This window comes from Cyprinodon variegatus, unplaced genomic scaffold (assembly GCF_000732505.1).
Source record: "Cyprinodon variegatus isolate N-32 unplaced genomic scaffold, C_variegatus-1.0 Scaffold34, whole genome shotgun sequence".
NCBI classification, from domain to species: Eukaryota; Metazoa; Chordata; class Actinopteri; order Cyprinodontiformes; family Cyprinodontidae; genus Cyprinodon; species Cyprinodon variegatus.
Genome location: NW_015150487.1, coordinates 127,493 through 148,366, shown reverse-complemented (window position 1 = coordinate 148,366; position 20,874 = coordinate 127,493). Strand labels below are relative to the sequence as shown.

The 20,874-nt window shown below is 37.9% G+C and overlaps 1 protein-coding gene across 1 annotated transcript; it reads left to right on the top strand.

Annotated features, from left to right (window-relative positions):
• The first annotated feature begins 438 nt into the window (after positions 1-438).
• On the top strand, positions 439-5,527 carry alas1 (5'-aminolevulinate synthase 1). The gene is made up of 11 exons (XM_015402271.1): positions 439-617; positions 1,875-2,085; positions 2,220-2,402; positions 2,481-2,621; positions 2,727-2,946; positions 3,421-3,605; positions 3,682-3,861; positions 3,954-4,118; positions 4,534-4,802; positions 4,940-5,102; positions 5,192-5,527. The coding sequence occupies exons 2-11, from the start codon at positions 1,881-1,883 to the stop codon at positions 5,350-5,352; spliced, it is 1,872 nt and encodes a 623-aa protein (XP_015257757.1). The 5' UTR covers positions 439-617; positions 1,875-1,880; the 3' UTR covers positions 5,353-5,527.
• Positions 5,528-20,874: the final 15,347 nt, after the last annotated feature.

Sequence of the window (20,874 nt, the reverse complement as noted above, 5' to 3'; positions counted from 1 at the left end):
TATCAGTTTGTTTATTATCTTGATTTTTAACGTTAATTTAGTATTTTTTGTTTTGTTTTGTTTGTTTTTTATTGAAATAATGTTTCTGTTATTTACATTTCTAGGTGAAATCAGTCATTTGATTATGATATCTACAGTTTTATACCTACATTGTCTTTCTGACTATGAATAAACAACCTCTGTAGTCGAATATAAACTTATCTTTATTATTCCAACTCTTAGGGGAAGAAACAAAGCTTACTCATAGTTTTTAACGCTTACTTATACTGTATCCTGGTTGCCAATAAAGCAAAAAAAAAAAAAAAGCCAATAAAGCAAAAAAAAAAAAAAAAAGAAAAAGCAAAAAAAAATTGTATCCTGGTTCTACGGGAACTGTAAATGACGTATTTGATGTAAGTATCGCGAGACTCAGCCATGCCGTGGAACCTTATAAAAGCCGGCTTGTCTTCGTCCTCTTCGTTCGTCCTCAGTGCAGGATAACGCAGCTCCTTCTGCCTCTTCAACTAAGGAAATCAAGTTTTTTTAGACCGGGTATTCTATTTATTCAACCCCCGTACTGATATTCTGCCTTCAACGTGATTTTTAAGTAATCTCTGGCATCGTGTTTATCTCTAAAGGTGAGTTTGTTGTTTAAATTTCTTGACCGTGTTACATCCTCACTTCTGGTTGCCTAATATGGCAGCGAGGCTAACATCAAGCTAGGTCAACCGGCAAGAATCAGGGGAGAGGCTCTTATGTTCACACTACGGCAGCATTGGAATGAAAGGATAGCTTTATTTTATACACATTGGAACGAAAGAATATCTTTTAAATGTTTTGGGCTTTTTTATTACTATGTCGGGGGAAAATTAGCTAAATGATATAACGTTAGCTAACTTTACCCTTCCTATGACGTTTGGGGGGGTTATGAAATTTTAATAATGGTAGTGAAACATCTTACTTATAAACAACTTATATGTTGTATCAGTTTAAATTAAAGGTAGAAAAAATAGTCTTAAAGCCAATTTGGATATTATTACGTAAAAAAACGGGAGGGCTTAAAACGTTCAAAATTATTGATCAGGTAAAAACCAATTTAAGATTAGAAAGTACAATGTTATTACTCTAAATTAGCAATAATAAGCAAAAAAACATTTGTGACAAGTTTTGCTGGGTCTTGTAGCTTTTTCATGAAGTTTAATTGCGAAATTTGAAAAAAAAAAGTGAGTAGCCTACTCTACAGGAATGTTTAAATTCGTCAACATGTAAGAATCCGACTTTTAGAGGTTTTTGAAAATAAATTATTTTTATTATCCTGCTGTCAACACACACTAGTTTCCGCAACCATAGCCCTAGATGTTCTCACAAGTGTTTGAGGAGTTATGGGTGAACATCAGAGGAAAAAATAGTAGTAAATCCCTTTTTTCTCTCTTTGATGTAATGGATATTTATTATGTGTCATAACTACATAACTAAGGTCAAAGATGAGCTTTCCAAGAGATCCCGCCCCCAAAATAACAGATACAAAATAGAAAAATAAAGGCAACAAAAAAAAAACATAATACCTGACCATAATTTTTAATAGCCTGTAACAACATATTTTAGTCAATCTTTTGGATTTTGTTTGGATTTCTTTTTTAGTGTGATTTATTTTTACCGCTCTGATTTCCTTTAAGCTTTTTCATTGAAATGTTTAGGTCTTGTTAGATTTTATTTCCATTACATTTGTACATGTGTTTTTATTTCATTGCATAAATAGTCCTTTTTTTTTTTTTTACAATTCCTTAAGATTTGGTTTAGCTTCAGATGGCAACTATTATTTCTTCCTTTTTGATAATTTTTAGTGTATATATTTAGTTTCCTCTCTCTTTCTCCCCTTTGTGTATTTTAATCAGTTAATTATGGATGTGATCGTGCGTCGCTGCCCCTTTCTGGCCTGTGTGCCTCAGGCCTTTTTTCAACAGTCCAAAAAGACCATGGTGACATATGCACAGCGATGTCCAATCATGATGGAGCTGGCCTCAAAACCCATGGCTCCGTCGATGGCACGAGCCCTGTGCTCTTCGTCCTCCAACCAAAAGACTGACATCAAGGCTGCTAATGAAGGTGAATATAAATAATGCACAGAATAGGATGCATATTGCAGAGTTTGCAATTAATTGGCTTCTCTGTTTTGTATTGTGTTTGTTTAAGCCATGCAAGTTGAACGAGTTGGGGTTTACATTTTTTATGTCTTTCAGCTGCTGCAAAGAGTGTGGAGTCCAAGCTGCCTACTGGTCATTTTGCGCAAGCTGCTGGACAGGGCGTGGCTTCCAAATGCCCTTTCCTTGCAGCTGAGATGAAGCAGAAGAACAGTGGTGTGGTCCGTCAAGTTACTGTGGAGTTCCAGGAGGATGTTGAGGAAGTGCGCACCGTTCAGAAAGGTGAGATATATAGTAAATGTTTACACTTTTAGCTCACTGTGCAGGGCTGTGCTTAATACTATTGTTCACCTGTTTTAGAGATTTCACCTGCCCAGTTGAAGCAGCCATCATTGGCCAGCACCACTAAACTGCCAGAGCCAAGTAATTTGATGAAGAATCTCCTAAAGCAGCGTCCCAAAAGGGTCACCCATCTGCTGCAGGACAACCTGCTCGGCAGTAGTAAGTTTTTTTTTTTGTTTTTTTTTTTGAGTGTTGAGCGTTGCAACATTTACTTCTGAAGAACGTTAAGTAAGTTTTAACCTAACCTTTTTTTATGTATTGCAGTGTCCCGCTTCCAGTATGATGAATTTTTTGAGAAGAAGATAGAAGAGAAGAAAAACGACCACACATACCGCGTGTTTAAGACCGTGAACCGCCGGGCCACCGAGTTTCCCATGGCAGATGACTTCACAGGCTCCCTGGAGGATAAACGGGAGGTCTCTGTTTGGTGTAGCAACGACTACCTGGGCATGAGTCGGCACTCTCGAGTCGTGCAGTCAATAATGTGAGTAAGATAAACCGGGCTTGCATGTGTAGCCTTCATTTTACAACATTTACCCTAGTTACTTGGTTCAAGGTCTGTTATGTAATAAAGAAAATATTTGTGTTTGGTGTATGTCTCCTGGTGATTACCTCAGGGCTTTTGTCCCACTGTAACAGGCCAGACAGAAAGAACTAGAAAGGCTTAGTGACACTATGCAATGATTAGATATAACCTGACACCTGGGAAGGGTGCCTGTACTACGCCTCTATGGAAATAGCTGGTCAGAGTTCAAATGAGAAGTGTTCTTTTCCTCTCAACGTGCCTTAGCCTGCCTGTCCTTTTAGGCTGTGCATTTGTAACACTTGTTGCTCAATGATAATTTCACAGCTACTATAGCTTTTATCTGGAAAACAGGCGTGGATCGTTATGTATGTACTTCTTGAGAAAAGCAGAACAGGTTTAATGTATTTTTGTGTGCTTTCTTCTTTCTTTCAGGGACACTTTACAAAAGCATGGCTCAGGGGCAGGGGGGACCAGGAACATATCTGGGACCAGCAAATTCCATGTGGAGCTGGAACAAGAGTTGGCTGACCTTCACAACAAGGATGCTGCCCTGCTCTTCACCTCCTGCTTTGTTGCAAACGACTCCACCCTTTTCACTCTCGCCAAGATGCTCCCTGGTAAGAAACGTTTGTGAGGAAAATGACGAGTGTATTAATTGTAGTTCTCACTAACTATCTCCCCTCACAATATCAGGTTGTGAGATTTACTCAGATGCTGGCAACCACGCCTCAATGATCCAAGGCATCCGGAACAGTGGTGCTAGGAAGTTCATCTTCCGCCACAATGACCTGGCTCATCTTAGAGAGCTGCTGGAGAAGGGAGACCCCACCAAACCCAAGATAGTGGCGTTTGAGACTGTCCACTCCATGGATGGTCAGTTTTATCTTCTCATCTGGAAACATTAGCCACATTTCTTAAAAGTGCTGTTCTCTAACCTGCGCTGTGCTGGATGCTCTGAAACGCAGGTGCCGTTTGTCCCCTGGAGGAGATGTGTGATCTAGCTCATGAGTTCGGCGCCATCACATTTGTCGATGAGGTTCATGCGGTGGGTCTGTACGGGGCCAGAGGAGGAGGAATCGGAGACAGGGATGGCGTAATGCACAAGATGGATATCATTTCAGGAACATTAGGTTAGCATTCAACATTGACTAAAAAGATACTGATTTTTGACAGGTTGTTAATCAGTTAGAAGCTTTTTGTTTATGTTGTACTTTTATTTTTGTGATGTTTTATTTCTGAGCCAAAAGGAACTGCTCCTGGTTTGTGTGACTCATCCTGGTCTTTATGTTTTTTGCTCGCCTGAGGATTAAGCCTCACTGGTGCCAGGAGTAGCTCTGTTGTTGCTAGGAAACTGTGCTCGCTCATTGTCGTCTTATTGAGTTACTGTGTCGCTGTGAAGCTGATTAGATTAGCATTTCTACCTCACCAGATCCACCACTCTTTGCATCTGTTGTTTTAGGAATTAGTTTTGGTTTTATTATGATTTTTGTCTTGATTCTACCTTCAGGAAGCAACTTTAAAATGATTGGACGTTTTCTTTTCCAGGGAAAGCTTTTGGCTGTGTTGGGGGCTACATCGCCAGCACCTCTTCACTTGTGGACACCGTTCGCTCCTATGCAGCTGGGTTCATCTTCACCACCTCCCTGCCCCCCATGCTTCTGGCTGGGGCCCGGCAGTCAATCCAGACCCTTAAGGGGGAAGAAGGTCGCATGCTGAGGCGTAAACACCAACGTAACGTGCAGCTGCTCAGACAGATGCTAATGGACGAAGGGCTCCCTGTCGTGCACTGCCCCAGCCACATCATCCCAGTTCGGGTAATTTACGATTTAGTTCACAGCTTAATCTCATCAAACAGAAACACTAAGTACAGAAAACCTGATTAGCTTTAAGCCCTACGTAAGACACTCACTGATGGCTCCTCTTTAATCATCTCGTGACTTTTTGATCCTAGGTGGCAGATGCTGAGAAAAACACAGAGGTGTGTGACATCATGATGAATCGCCACAACATCTATGTGCAGGCCATCAACTACCCCACCGTTGCAAGAGGGGAGGAGCTTCTACGCATTGCCCCAACCCCTCACCACACCCCAGAGATGATGAAATACTTTGTTGGTAAGATTTGACAAAAGTCATTTGCTCCCTCAAAGTGTAACAGGTTGCACCTTTCCCTTCTAACCTATCTTGATCTTTTATTATTTCAGAGCGGTTGGTGCACACGTGGAAGGAGGTGGGCCTCGATCTGAAGCCACACTCCTCGGCAGAGTGCACGTTCTGCCAGCAGCCGCTTCACTTTGAGCTGATGAGCGAGCGGGAGAAGTCGTACTTCAGCGGCCTCAGCCACCCAATCTCAGCCTGCGCATAACACTACTCATTAACGCTAGCGCATTATGGCACATAAGCACCCATTCCTCTGTCGCTGTCATAGAATGTATTAATTATGTTTAATAAGTCCTATTATATGTAATATTTAAGATATTCTATCTTCAGATGTTCTATAAGCTCCAAATAAAGTATAAAAGGAACATTTGTTTACCTGTTTTTGTGTCTTTAAACAATTCTTGATTAAAATTTGTAGTACAATTGATAAATATGGAAGAAGATGGCCCATGATAAATGACTACCTTTCTAAGGGTGTTAATAAAGAAATTATCTGGATTTATATTAAACTGCTTCACTCTGACAACCCCAAAATCCATTGCTAAAAACTGCATTTCAAAGTATATTAATAAATGGAGCCCTTTTGTGTGTAATTTAAGCTCAGCTTGAGTCTATTGTTTTATGAAGACCAAGGAATAGAGCTAAAAAGAAAATATTTGCAGAAATATGTTAAACCAATTTTTGTTATAAAACTAAATAGTGAGCTGAAGAGCCCTGTTCAAAAGAAAGGAGATACAGTTGAGATTCAAGGTTTACATACCTTCCATTAAAGACGGAAAAGGCTCCAATAAAATAAATTGAAATTGACAAAAGTAACATTGAATTGAAATGTATGTATACGTGTGTGTGTGTGTGTATGTACTCATAAATAAAACAAGTGAACAAGCATAAAGTAGTTCCTGAGAAAAAATGTTGCTTGGCAACATTTTAAGGCAGTTACGGAAATCAGGTGTTTTCTGTAAAGCTCAGTCAGACTGAACAACTGATCTGCAACTGTTGACAGGTATGTTGGTTCATGAGCCATGTAGAAATGAGGAAAATTGTACTCTGGTTATAGGGGGAAAGATAGTGATGTAAAACTAGTAAAGCAGTGGTGTCAAAAGTACCCACATTTGTTACTTAAGTAGAAGTATAGATACTGCAGTTTAAAAACACTCCAGTAAAAGTTGAAGTATCAACTTGACCTCTTTACTCAAGTAAAAGTGAAAAAAGTATGTGCTCCAAAAACGACTTAAAGTATAAAAGTATAAGGTAACCTTTAAAAACAGCCAGATGCCACTATATGAATTGAAAGCTCAATTTCTCGACCATTTCGAAAATTTCTTTGAGAAAGAGCCATGGTTGAGGGAGGTCTTTTTGGTTTCCGTCTCCATCTTCCGATACGCTCTCACCTGTGTCCGACCTTTCAGACATTTCAACATCTTTTTCTGAATCCGACATTGTAGTATGGCATATACAATTCACGTTTGCAGTTTGAAGAACACCTGCTTGCTTCTGATGATTTCCTTTAGCTAACCAATGAGTGTTTGCGATATATGACTCATCCAATTACATTAGATATATGATCTGCATTGGATGGCGCACATGATGTGAAATAAATATTTATAAACATAAAGCCAAAGCCAAGAATAACGAGTAACATTTGTTTTAAAATTGTAAGGAATATAAAGTACAGATATTTGTGTGAAAATGTCATAAGTAGAAGTCAGAAGTAGGAAGAAAAATAAGTAATGGAGTAAAGTATAGATACCTAGAAAGTGCACTTAAGTACAATAACGAAGTATTTGTACTTCGTTACTTGACACCTCTGTAGTAAGACAGAGGCAGACCTAATGCTGAATAAAGGTAACATGGTACATGTTCTGCAACTGTAACAGCCAGAGGCAGTTCTACAAAGTATTGGTTCACTGGGACTGAAAAAAAAAGCTCATGCCCTACTTATCTGTAATTTTTTCCCTTTTCTGTTTTCCATTTCTTTGTGTTGGTCTAAGACATAAAATCATTCATAACTAACCATTGAGGTTGATTCATGACAAAGTTTTGAAAATATCTAGTGGGTATTAACACTTTTAGAAAGCACTGCAAACAGGAAAGTCTGGTTTCAGACAATACCACCTCTCACCCTGACAAGGTTTACCTTTTCTGATTAACTGTGTTAGAAGCTCTAGATAAGGCATGAGCTTCTTAAGAGTGATTTTAGCCACCTGTAAGTTGTTTAAGCAACTTAGCCTTCTTATGGACTGCTTTGATTACACAAATCAAGGTGTTAATGCCTTTTAAGCCAGAGTCAAACCAACTCTGTGAATTTTAGATCACCTTTCCAAGGAAGTGTTTCAAAATCTAGAATCTGGAATGATTAATGTTTAGAATCTATAATAAATGTAAAGGTCTTTATTTAGCAGATGCTGATGATGTGCCATGAGCTTCTTAACAACCACTTAAGAAGCTCATGGCACATCGAAGAGGTGCCAACTCTCCAGCTTAAATCAGCAGTTCACCTACATGTCAATGACAGGAGCGCACAGAAATATCTTTATTCTGTATCGAATATATTATATATATTTGCAACAGTTTTGTTTTGTAATTGTATAGGTTGCATTTGATGTAAATTAAAGCTTAACTAGACATCCACTGTAAGATAAACTTTAGCTAGAGCAGACATATAGTATGTCTCCTATTCAAAGTAATATTGTAGCCTGAGCTTTTCTATTCAATCAAGGAAGTACTCTATCTGAAATCTCAGCCATCTGTGTAACAAAAGGGGTGCATATGGGATTTACTGCCTCACACATTTAGTGCAATTTAATACTTTGTCTAAATAGAAATAGGTCATCGTAATGAGCTTGGCTACGCTCACTGAAAAGGCTGAACCTTTATGTGTTACAGCCGATGCAGCACCCTTGTTATTTCAGTACAGAGCCGTATGTATGCTTTGTTATACATTTAGGACATGGACACTTTTCCCTCACTGTTTGGCTCCCATTAATACATAGAATAGGAAGTGGTATCAGTGTTATTTGCCAAGGAAGAATTTGCACTCTTTATTGTTTAGAATATTTGAAAGAAAGAGCCCAACTTAAGTCTCTTTTTTGATTATCTTATGAAAAGGGATATATTATTGTCATTTTACTATGCATAATACAATAATTTGAAGGGGAAAAGATTATATAAATAGGTTTAGAAGATCCAAATGTACAAAGTGAATCCCAAGGTGAGGATAATAAATACATTAAAACACTAAATGTCATTAAATCTCAGACTTTGCACTGCTACACTCTAAAACTTTTAAGTGAAGCTTTGTCAATTCCTCTTTTAAAACATATTTCTTCTAAGTTAACAGAGCTTCTATCACAATCCAGCATCCACCATCCGTCAGTTAAAGGTTGCAAATGTCACAGCTGTCTTACAAAAAAGGAGAAGTTCTCTAAAAATGGAAGTGAGAAACATCTTTGGTTTTTACTAAGAAACCGAGGTTTCTATTATAATGCGTTAATGTTTCCACTTCTAAGTTGTTTCCTAGCAGGTACTGCAAGAAAAAGCATATGTTCATGTATTTACAGAGGGATTGAATGACTCTTAGACGTCACATCTTACAATCTTACATGTCAGCGTTTTTATTTGGATGTGATGAAAGAGATTGATAGAAAGCAGGACATAAGTGAAAGATAGGAGCCAAAGAATATGTGGTTTAGTTTGTTTTTTTGAATTTTTTATTCACAAAAAACATCTGAAAATAGAGATGTGAATATTATTTCTACCACTCTGTGTTAATATATTCACCTTTCACCTTATTTACATGTGGAGCTTTTTGGGGGTATCTCTCTACCACCATTGCAAAACCTGCATTTCTGCTTGTTCCGACAAAGAAGCCCAAATTAATTTTGACTTGAGGTAGGGTGATAATTTGTGAACATAGCTACTAAAGTCTTCCAACTGATTCTCATTTATATACATGATCTTTTATTACTTTCCTTTCACTTCACAATAATTTACTTTTGTTTCCTCAAATTCTATATATAAAAAAAAATATTTTTTTGCAACTCTATGCAGAAAGTTTAGTAATATGAATAACTAAACTTGACAGTAATCTTTAATCGCTGATATGGATGACTGTATATCCTATATCACTATTTGTGACCAAAAAAATACTTAAGGAACCTGAAGTTGCAAAATTTGACCAATGTCTTCATACCTGAAATAGGTTAAGACACAGAGTGATGAAATGGGTTTCAAAACTGAAAGAAGTAGCAGAACCCTAAAGGGGGGAAGTTGCTTTGCAGAAAAGAAGAAATAAAAGTAAAACATAAACACCCAAAAAATGATTTTCATTCTAACATTATATGAGGAGATTTGATGGTTTTAAATAAAGTCACACGCCTGCCTAAGATGAGTTTATCACAGGGTGATGATCTAATAAGGAGGGCAGAATGACTTCAGATAAATCCCACTTTGTTCATGAAATGTATACTCATGATCTGATGTGTTTTTTATTGGATTTTTCCCTGTATGTGTTTTGATTTTTTTCTTTAATGCTATGTTTTTTTCTTTTTAAGTCTTTCGTTGGTTATTTCCAAATGTTTGTTAATATTATTTGTTTTATATACTAGTTTGTTTTTTTAGTTTTTCATTGTACTTCCCTGTTTACAGTTCAGTTTCCATCCTTTGATTTCTTTTGTTTCTACCTGCTCTGTTCCTTCTGGTTCATTAGTTCTCTTTAACCTTAAGCTGCTCTCTCCCTCAGCTGCAACTCATCCGTGTCAGGTCAGTTGCAGACCGCCTCTAAGATTCTGTGAAAAGTAATGCCACCTGCATCGGCCGTAGTTCCCAGGGTTTGCCTGAAGGATATTCTGCATGAAGTTTTCATGTTCTTCCCATGTGTGTTGGAGTGCTTTCTTGGTACTCTGGTTTTCTCCCGATGTTCAAAAACATAATCCGTGGGTTTACTGATATCTCTGAACTTCCCTTGGCTGTTTGTGTCCATGTGTTGCCCTGCGATGGCGGCGCCGTCTGTCCAGGCCATCCACTGCCTTTCAACTGGATATAGGCACCAGTATGGATCAATTTGTTATCTACTGAATCATTTTGTTACCATGTCCTTCTTTTCTAAGCCAACCCCTTATATTTCTTGCTTCTACAGTTTGTAGTTGTGAAATACAATGACTTTCATTTTTGCTAACATTCTTCTCCCTAGTTCTGCTTTGCAGTCCTTCATAACGAAACATGAGATATACATTTTATATTCTCTTATTTATGTGGTTAAGAAAGTACTAATAAAAAAGTAATCATAATTCTTAATTACTGCTACACCTAAGCTTTGTATGTTTTTCATCTTAAAGCAACACTATATTACCCTGGTGACAGCTTGACTGGGCCTTGGTACCTGGCTCAGTCTGACTCCTGCTGGATATTGCATCCTCAGATCTCACCTTTATGTCCATGGCTGATATGCTCCAGTGTAGTGGGTTGCAGGTGGAGGCTGTGAGATGGTCCCTGGCTCCTCTGCTGTTCTCTGGGTGGGGGTGTCAGGCTGTCCCTACAGGAGGCTCCCAGAACACCATGCTTGGGGTGCGCTGGGTGTCTGTGACTCCAGTCTTCCTTGTGTTGTTTTGGGTCGTGGGTCAGTGGGTCTTGAGGTTCAGGCAGGGACAGGTCTGCAGGAGGTTAAGAGGGGACAACTGCCCACCTACGGTAGAGCCCACCCCCCTACTTTTATGTCATTAAAATACTTGTAATTATAAATTTTTGTTTGTCCAAAAGCCCCTTTATAATTAAATATACAATAAAACCAGCCTTAAAATGAAACATTAGTTTACCAAAAACATGTAATGTATATTGTAATTTTTTTTATCATGCATATAATATAGCTTTTGATATAGAATTTAATATGATATCAAAAAACATTGCTATTTTCACTGGCCAAAAAGTAAGGAATGAGAAGTAAGAAAAGACTGTGACTTTTGCAAAGCAAGAATGATAGAGAGAACAGGAGGGTTGCAGGTGAGAGAAGCCCCTGAAAGTGGAACAACGGATGAAAGGAGGAATATTATGTTAGCATAAGTGATGAAGATGAGAAAATTCAGATTCAGAGAGAGAGAGAAATTAGATGTGCAGAGGAAACTAATTAAGGAAAGAAGGAATTCACAGAATCGTATTGGACCTCCATGTATTTATTTTCATAATTTTCCAGCCCAGCAATATTAGATTTGGATTCTCTGTGAAATGTTTTGCTGCCCAGCACAACAATCACCACCATACGCTCTCCTAAAGGTGCCATCTCTGTATGGCAGTTTATTATTATTATTTTCTTTTTTGTCTGAAATATCTCTGCTGTATTTATTTCTTTATTTTTATGTGGAAAAAAATCCCTTTTTTCTGGGTTGGCCATAGCTAAAAGTTCTCTTTCTTTAAGGAAGTTAAACATTACACAATGAAAGAAGGGAGTGTCAGGGTCAGTGTAATGTGTTTTTTCTGTTTTCATTTACATATTTACCAAAGCTTTTAATAGAGATTTTGTGACTCCTTTTCTCCCCTTATGTAAAATGTTCTAGATAAACCAATGACTCTAGGAGTGAAAAACCCATCACAGTGAATCCTATAATGAGTCACTCACATTTGTAGACTCACATGAAAAAAGGAATACGCCAATATGAGTCAGTAACTGTATTTCCAAATCCAGTGGTTTGAGTTTTCATGTGATCTTCCAATAATCCCTGGATTACATATCCTTCAAGAACCCAAGCAGAACAGAAAAAGAAACTTAGATCTCAAGAAATATACTTGCTAGACCTACATTAGGATTTAAAGTGAGACCTGATGTTCGTGTAAACTGAGAACAGCCTCTTTTATCACTTATTTGTAAGCATTTCCACTTCTTTTGAATAAATGCTTCATTAAAATGAAACAAATTTTTTCCCCAGTGTGGGAAAGTCTCCTGAAAGATGTTTAAGTGGGAGCCATGTGTTTACATATTGTGGGATGTAACCTTAGTGACTAGTTCTTGGCTACTCAACCCAGCACAGCTGCCACTTTTCATGACCCAAACAAAAGCAAGAGGCAGAGGAGAGCGAGCCCACGTGGGTTGTTGAAAAATTCAAACAGTTCTAACATCTAAAGGACTGGGTTGATCTGTTTGGGAAAATCATGAGCTTTTCTTCAGAGATTATTTCTGTGAAGGATTGTCAAACCTTAAACTTTATTTCTGTCTTCTCTGTAGCCACTGATAAATATCTTTTTAATAAGTTCTAAATTATAGGTTTGTGTATTCTTGTTTCAAAAAAACTCATATTTTTGTGCCTTCACCAAACATTTTACCTTTTGTTGAAAAACTTTTGACCTTGGGGACCTGCAGATTTTGTCCCTGATTTTTGTAGATTACATTGTTCTGCTGTCTCAGTCCTGCCCAGACCTGCAGCATTAACTGTGGTGGTTTACAGCGGCCAGGATGACAATCAGTTCCTCCAAGTCTGAGGCCATGGTTCTCGACCTGAAAAAAATTTGGGTTGTCCCCTTCAGGTTGGACAAGAGTTCCTGCCTCAAGTGGAGGAGTTCAAATATCTTGGGGTCCAGTTCACGAGTGAGGAGAGAATGGAGCAGGAGCTTGATAGATGGATTGGTGCAGCTGCTACTATACTGCACCCTGTCATGGTGAAGAGAGCTTAGCGAAAAGGCAAAGCTATCGATTTACCTGTCTGTCTATGTTCTTACCCTCAGCTATGGCCATGAAATCTGGATAATAACCGAAAGAAGGAGATCCAGGATAGAAGCGGCTGAAATTAGCTTTCTCTGCAGGGGGGCTGGGCTCTCCCTAAGAGATAGGGTGAGGAGCTCCCTCACCAGATAGAGACTCAGAGTAGAGCCATTCCCCCTCTGCATTGAGAGGAGTCCGCTGAGGTGGTCCAGACATTTTTTTTGGATGCCCCCTGGACTCCTCCCAGGCGCGTCCCACTGATGGAGGGACCATGTATCTTGGCTGGTCTAAGAGCGCCCGGGGCTTTCCCCAGTAGAGCTGGAGATATCTGAGGAGAGGAAGGGAAGTCTGGGAGTCTCACATTGATACCACTGCCCATGCAACCCGGTCCCTGATAAAGCAGAAGACAACGACACTTTCAATCGAATCCAAAATGTTCAAAGATTTTTTTGTTTTATCTTGTATTAACATCATTTATAATTATTGCAAAGCAAAATTGTTTGTACAGTCAAAAATCTGGCTGTAAAATTATGTACAAGTTGCTTCTGCAATTTTTTTTTAGAAGTTAACTTTTCACGGAGTACCTTTAGTTTATTTTTACCCACAATAAATGGCAACAAGCCTCTCAATTTTTTGTCAGATTAAAAAATAACTTTGTAACAGTAATAGACATATATTTAATTACTCCCCCTCTTCAATTAAAAACTGTTTTTATATTGGTCCAATATAATATTCTAACCTCAAATGTTGTGTTTTTAATTAGATTTGAAAGCAAATTATCACAATTGACAGAGATTAAGACTTGAAATCATTAGTTTTGTTATAAATCTGTATGATTTTAACTTTGTAAATCGGCTTACTATAGTGCATATATAAAAGTGCAGAATGCAGTCTCCACAATCTTTCCATAATAATCTTCTACTGGTTCTTTAGACAATGAGACAACATCTGTCAGATTATTTTTTTTACACTTTAGAGCCAACAGACCCAATTCAAATAAAACAAAAATAAATCGCTTGCTCATTTAATTGATGTTTGGTGCACTCATTTATACTTGATTAATGGTAGAGTATTTATGTTTTCTTCTTAACTGCAGCGTTAGACGGGCTTTTGCAGGCTTGCTCAGTCATTTATATCCTTTACCCGATTAGAAAACCAGCTGTTGACAAACCAGCTGTAGAAGGATACACCCAAAGCTGTCCTCTCCTCCAGTAAGGAGCTAGAAGTTATTCCTCCCAAGGGCCCCTTCATGATTTAGATGCATCTACAATTTGGAAACGAACACGCTAGGGGCAACACAGTTGATTGACAGCTCCCTTCAGACAAATATGCAAATTTTCTATAGAACCCTGTAGGCTGATTTCTCTTATTCTTCAGCTCCAGAGGCCATGGAGGTACTACATCAGATATTTTAGAATGATTTGCTTCACAGTGATGCAGTATTAGCACTGTGGCAGCCAGGGATGGAGGTCTGGAGACCAGTCTCAACCTATTTTTTGGCTCAGTCACAGCCTTGGATCTTTATGCATCTGTCTTGGTCTTGGTCTTGGTAATGGAGGGTGCTTCCTTGTTTTGGGAAGAACAGGTCTTGACTTTATCCCTGGTTGCAGCCTTACGTACAAATCTTTTACACTTAGCAACAACTGGGACATTAAAATAGACTTGGAGAAGAACCCCTATACAAAAGGTTGCCTCAGGCCCCAAAATGGCAGAAGCAAAATGGTTTTGCAATGTTTTGAATTTGTTTCTGTTATTTAAAGAGGATCAGTTCATGGTAAGCAGTTCATAATAAGTGTAGCTGATTGCTGCCTCTGTTTTTTCCCCCCGAGCCAACAGAAAGTCTGCCGCTTTGATCTCGTCTCCCATGTTAAACACAGATTCAATCTCTGTGAAACACATCATTCATAGGCACCAAAAATCCTTAAACAATGCAAGCATTTTGCTAGAATGACTGAACCTTCATGTGGCCTACAGAGTACAAGCTCTTTAAAGCCTCTTTCCTCCAACAGAGATGTAAAGGCTTTGAAAATATTACAAGGTCATTCTAGAGTGTAGATCTTCAGTGAATACTCAAGTTTTTCTTCAGAGTAACATTACGGGATCATCCCCATGACTTCAACCACAGAGCTAAACTGATTGAAGGCTGTGATCCTATCGTATCTCTCAGTAGCTCACTTCCTCATTACACAGAAAAGCAATGCAGTCAGCTAGACAACTGGTTAGACAGCCTCCAGCACACCACAAATAGTCATGCAGATGACGTTTTACATACACACGCTTACACATCGGCGTCACCTCTTAATATTAAATCCTCCTCTTATTAAATTTCTGTCAACATCCATCCCCTCATGTGTCTGCGTGTCTGTCAGCCGCAGTGTGAAACTGGTCCAAACTGCATCAAGTTTCCAGATTTTGAGCATTCCAGTCAGTTTTCAGGGAATGCCCAGGATTGCACCTGAGGTTTGGAAACAATACATCTACTATTGGTATTTATCTCTGAAATTCAGCACAGGATCTTTTCATGCCCATTTTTTCTATCCCTGCTTCAAAGAACTGAAAGAGAAACAGGTCTTCTCTTCAACACATGTCCAATCATATGCTGCTGAAAAAGGCCAAATGCGGACAGTTTAAAAAAGGCCCATTTTTTACCAATTAGAAAAAAATGGTGATCATAGTTCATTGCCACACATACTTTATGAAAACAGCTATTAAATCCAGTCCCTTCATGGTTATCCTTGACACCAACCTCTATCTGTCTGGCTGTAAGCGTCACGGTCCTGATAACTGCTGGTCCTTGAGGTTTGCAGGCATCTGACTGCTTTACCGTGTCAGTAGAGACCATGTGATTTTATGGTGTGTCAGGTTCTAAGCATAGATCCATGTATTATGCACTCACCAGACATTTTTAGGTAAACTTGTTTGATTGGATTGGGGGCTTGTTGATTTTTTATCACATTCTCACATTGTCTTTTTAGCGTTATGAGTATTAGTTGGCAGAGAGCAGAAACTTGTGCTGCTTACTGATTAGATAATGAAGTCCAGCTAAAATCGGTTGGTCACGGTAAACCCTTTCACCATGGTTGTCCTTATTTACAAAATGATTTTTTCTATCAGTTTTTTAGGGGAAAATCCATGTATTTCTGTTTTGGAGTATGATGAGTGCAAAATTCTTTCTCCCAAGGTTTTTTTCCATTTGCTGTTTTGTAGTGTGTATACAGTAGGGTAGGAGCAGTTGTCTTGGTCATAATCATAGATTTTGCTGGGTGTCCCATCTTTCCATGGGGTGGACATACCAGAGGAAACCACCTGTGGCCCTTTGTCAGTAAGGTTGCCCACGGTGCCCCCAAAACATCTTTGAATCTCTGAAATAAAATAGTTATAAACTACAATCAAAACAATAACATAATATTTTACTGTAGTCCCTCCTCTGCCCTCCATAACTAAGAAAAGATTGGAGCATTGAGCCTGCAGCTTTACAAAATATTAATTTGCAGTTCTTTTGGAGGAAATTTTCATGTTCCACTGTTCCTAAAACTTTCACGAACTCCTTTTGAAAAATATTTTATTCATCATGAGTTTAGTGACTGTTCCTCATTTACCTCAACTACACTAAAAGAAACTGAAACCCAGTAAAAATATTGTAAAAGGGTTTTTTGGCTTGAATTACTCAATTGTTTGCAGAAAATTTCAAACAATGCAATCATCAGAATAAAAAAAATATTTTTTTTTTTATTTGAAGAATGTGTATTTTGTCTCATAAAGAGGACAGGTGTAAAATGAAGGGCATTTTCTTTTTTTCAAATTAATGATATCTAATATCGTATTTTAGGGATAAAAACACACTGTTTGCAGATCATCTTATTTACCATCTCATCTAATCAAGGAAAAATACACATTTTTGCAGTGTATTACTAAAAGTTATGAAAGAAACAAATTAAAATAAATGTAGAGTCCATACCTTTTCTTAGCAAACAGAGAAAGGTACTGTGAAAGCTGGGGTGGATGCCTGTTTTTAAAGTCATTGACTTTACAGATTCTCTCCTCCTGGAGGAGCATGTGACAACAGTAGAGATACCCCTGCATTATGTCACTGACTCTACAATCCCTCAAACTGCATGCAGCGACAGTGGAGATGAAAAACTCCCTTTTAACAGAAACAAACCTCGAGCGGAACCAGGCTCAGTGTGAGCATCCCTGTGCTGAGGCTGCCTCGGATTCAATAAGGCAGAAGCAGACACACAAAAGGAAAATAGAAGCACTGATTTATAAATATGTTCTATGTTATAAAAGGTAAAAGTAAACTATGGCTTCATTTAAAAAAAAAAGAAACAGTTCAGCAGACAAGCTCTGGACTGGCCTTCATGTCAAAAGGGATGAAAGGGAGGTCATACAGTTTATCACAGTAAATGCTGTGTCTAGGAGAGAAAATAAAAAAAAGCACAGGACAAGTCAGAGTCCTGTTGTCAACAGAGGTACTCAGTTAACTCTGCAGTTGGCAGATGTGTCACTAATAAACAGGAGCCTGGAGAGTGATAGATACTGTAGCCTGCTAAACCTCTCAGCTCCTCTAATGACAGGCAGTAATGGGCAAGAGCTTTTCTAGAGGCCAAACTGTTTTCCACTGATCCAAAAAGTCATGCCTAAGGACATTTACAATATGTCTCAGCATGTAAAGCCATCTTCTGAAAAATTGGATTTTCTGTCAGATTGTGTAAAATGTTCCTGTATCATATACTCACCTCCTTTCCTGCCTCCTGCAGCGGCTTTGGTGCCTTTTGCAGTCACTCGGCGAATAGGTCACCCCTAAACATCAAAAGAAAAAAAGGAAATTCTTATAGTTTTCTAAAAAAAAAAAAAAATGTCTCAGATGTTTAGAATTAGCCCCTCCAAGTGTTTGAAGAACCTTTTTGAGGTTTTCTTTATCCTGCTGTGGTTTACTCCCCTGTGATGACACAGGCTGTACATCATACATCTCATACGGCTCATACATCGCTGTCTGATTTCTATGAAGTTTGATGAATGTCCTTCTTTTGGGAGTCTTCCAAAGTCGGTTAGTAGTATGGCAGTTTGCTGCGTTAGAGGTTTTATGAATGTCCTTCCTGTGGTAGTCATCCAGCCTTTCTTCTTTGGGATTAGGGTTGAAGCAGATTTGATTTTCAGCCAGTGTGTGAAATCCAAACTCTCAGAGTGATTCAGATCAGATCTCCCACTTGGCTTTGTCCCCAGACAGTTCCAGGAAAATCTGAAGCACGTTGACCTCACAGTCCTCCTGTATCTGTCCAGCTTTGATTATTTCTACTTCTCTCATTATGTCTTGGCTTTAAACACTAGTGTATATTGTGTCAAACCTCACAGAAACAGTATTCACCATTGCCCTAAACAGTTGAATTTCCAGTAAAGTATCCTCCTCTAATGCTTCTTTAAATACAAATAACTAAATACTAAATTGAACTGAATAGTTAAAGTCAGAGGTTGTAAACAAAATGAAAGTGTGGATCTATTCTTCTTCATAACCAGTGGTAGAAATTAACAACGTACATTTACTTGATTACTTTACTTAAGTACTTTTTTGAGTATCTTTACCTAAACATTTTCAAGTCCTTTACGAGTGTAGATTTGTGATTTGTGTATAGAATTATACAGCAATGAACTGGTCTTAGAAAATTGTATTTTCAAAAGTAAATACTTCAATTCTTTAACTTGAGTAGATGTTTGACCGAGTAACTTTTACTTGTATTTGAGTAAGATTTGACTATGAGTAACACTTCTACTCACATACTACTGTTGAGTACTTTGATCACCACACCTTGTAACAATGCTCAGGCTGGTTGTCATGAAAAATAAGTAATCTGATTGAGGTTTAAACCTAACTGCTTAATTTTAGATAATATCTACCTCTTCTGTTTTAAAATTAAAAACATTGTTTTTATTGTTAAAAATGGTGTACATGTACAGAAAGTGATCATCATTTATAGCTGTTTTTTTGGAGCTTCCTACTGTATATCACAATTTCTTCTTGGAGCTGATGGACTTGGGAGTTAGGAAAAAAAAACTGAGTAGACATCTGGACCTCCTTAAAGAATTCTAAGAACAGTCAGTTTGACTAATGAATCAGTGCAGGATACTCATCATCTGACATCAGAGATATTGTGACTTATTACTTCCAAAGGTTGGTGTTCTTGGAAAAAATTTACTGATTATTCAATAATATAAAAGAGAAGCCATGGATTTTTTATATCAAGATTTGACAAAAATAAAGATGGCTAAATAAATGTTATGTTGTAATATTTTGTGCCTCAGATACAAATATTCAACTATAGTTTTAATTCCATCAAACCAATGAACATTTTTAACAAGCATTTTCTCATTGCAGAATATATAAAGAAAAAAATTACGACCAGAGTGCTTCCATTTTCTGAGTAAAGCACATAGCCACAGCATATCAGCAAAAAGATTTGATACAAACTGTAAAGCTTGGTATCGGAGGCATGGTGATGTGGGCTTTGCAGAAACAAAAGTCATTAAGACCTTGTCTTGTGTTTTGCTTCAAAACAATGATACCAAAACCATGTCAGATCTAACACAGAATGATTTATAAAGATTCTGTCTTACAAGATACATCAGTGGAGCTAACATTTTATCCTGTGGCCTTAGGAGAGTTGCATTAAACTTGCACTGTTAAATAAAGAGGACAAAACTCCTCTTTGAGCGTTAAGACAAATCAAGACTCACTTAGTTCTTCTGATGCTGTTACAGCATGTTGAACAATGAATGTGTGCTTTGTTTATATAAACTACCTTTACAAGCTTTTCTTTATGTGGAAAATATATCAAACGTAACATGTTACATTGTTGTTGTTTATTTGGAGTTACCTTAACTACATTTTCAGTCACTAAAAAGATTTTTAATTCCACCATGACAGCTAAAACCATAAAATTAAAGGAAGGTGTGTATTTGAGGGTAACTGTGATTTTATGGTCATTGCTTGGTAAAGCCTCTGTCTTTAAGTCCTTTAACAATACCTGTACTTATACTCACCTTTGTTGCTTTGTGATGTTTTGACTAATCACCTGCTGGCCTGCCCATGAGAGGAAACTCTATTAATAGTCAACTAGATACCACATTGACAGGCTTTCTTTGTCCACTGCAAATTCTTTGAAAAAAAGCAGCCATTTCCTCTTAGTCTTACTGGAACTCTAGATCAGATGAGGGAAGCTTTGAAAGGTTCCTAAATGCTAACCACACAGCCTGTATAGCCAAGGGAAGGATTGACATTCATGTTACCTGCTGAGTTTCTGCATTTAGGTTATATTATTACAGTAAACACAGCCTGACTTGCATGGGAAAGGGTGTTGTTTAACATCATATTTATTAAACATTGTGCATTTTACTCTAGATTTGTCTCCCTGGATCACTAAAAAACAAGTTAAATCCAACCAAATGTGCTAATGTGATTTAATCTCTGAATAATTTTGTGATGACCTTTGAGGTTTTTTGTTGTTGTTGTTTTGTTATAAATTTCTCACAGAAAATGTATGTAAAACTGAACATTATCACTGTAATACATGAAGTGGGCAGCATCGTGCTTTCAGGATTTTTTTTTCCATCAACAGGGAAACAAGGACAGGAAAGCTGGTTTGGATGAGTTTTATAAATCTCTAAAATCTTATTGTCTAATATTCGAAAACAGTATATCTTAGCCTACCAAGACATGGCTACAAAGGCTGAGAAGAGTGGCAAAGAGAGGATTAATGAGAGGAGCATCCAAAACGCCTATGGTGACTCAGAGAAAATACTGGATGTGCAGTCTGGCTTATTTGTTCAGGGAAACTGTATGTCGGGAACTCCAGAAATCTGGCTGTTATGTAAGACTGACAAGGTTACCAAATTGTTGAAATTCAACAGAGATGGCAAAAGTACTCACTTTCCGTACTTGAGTAAAAGTACAGATACTTGTGTTAAAAAATACTCTGGTAAAAGTAGAAGTACTGATTAAACTTCTTTACTCAAGTAAAAGTAACAAAGTACAGGCTTGTAAAT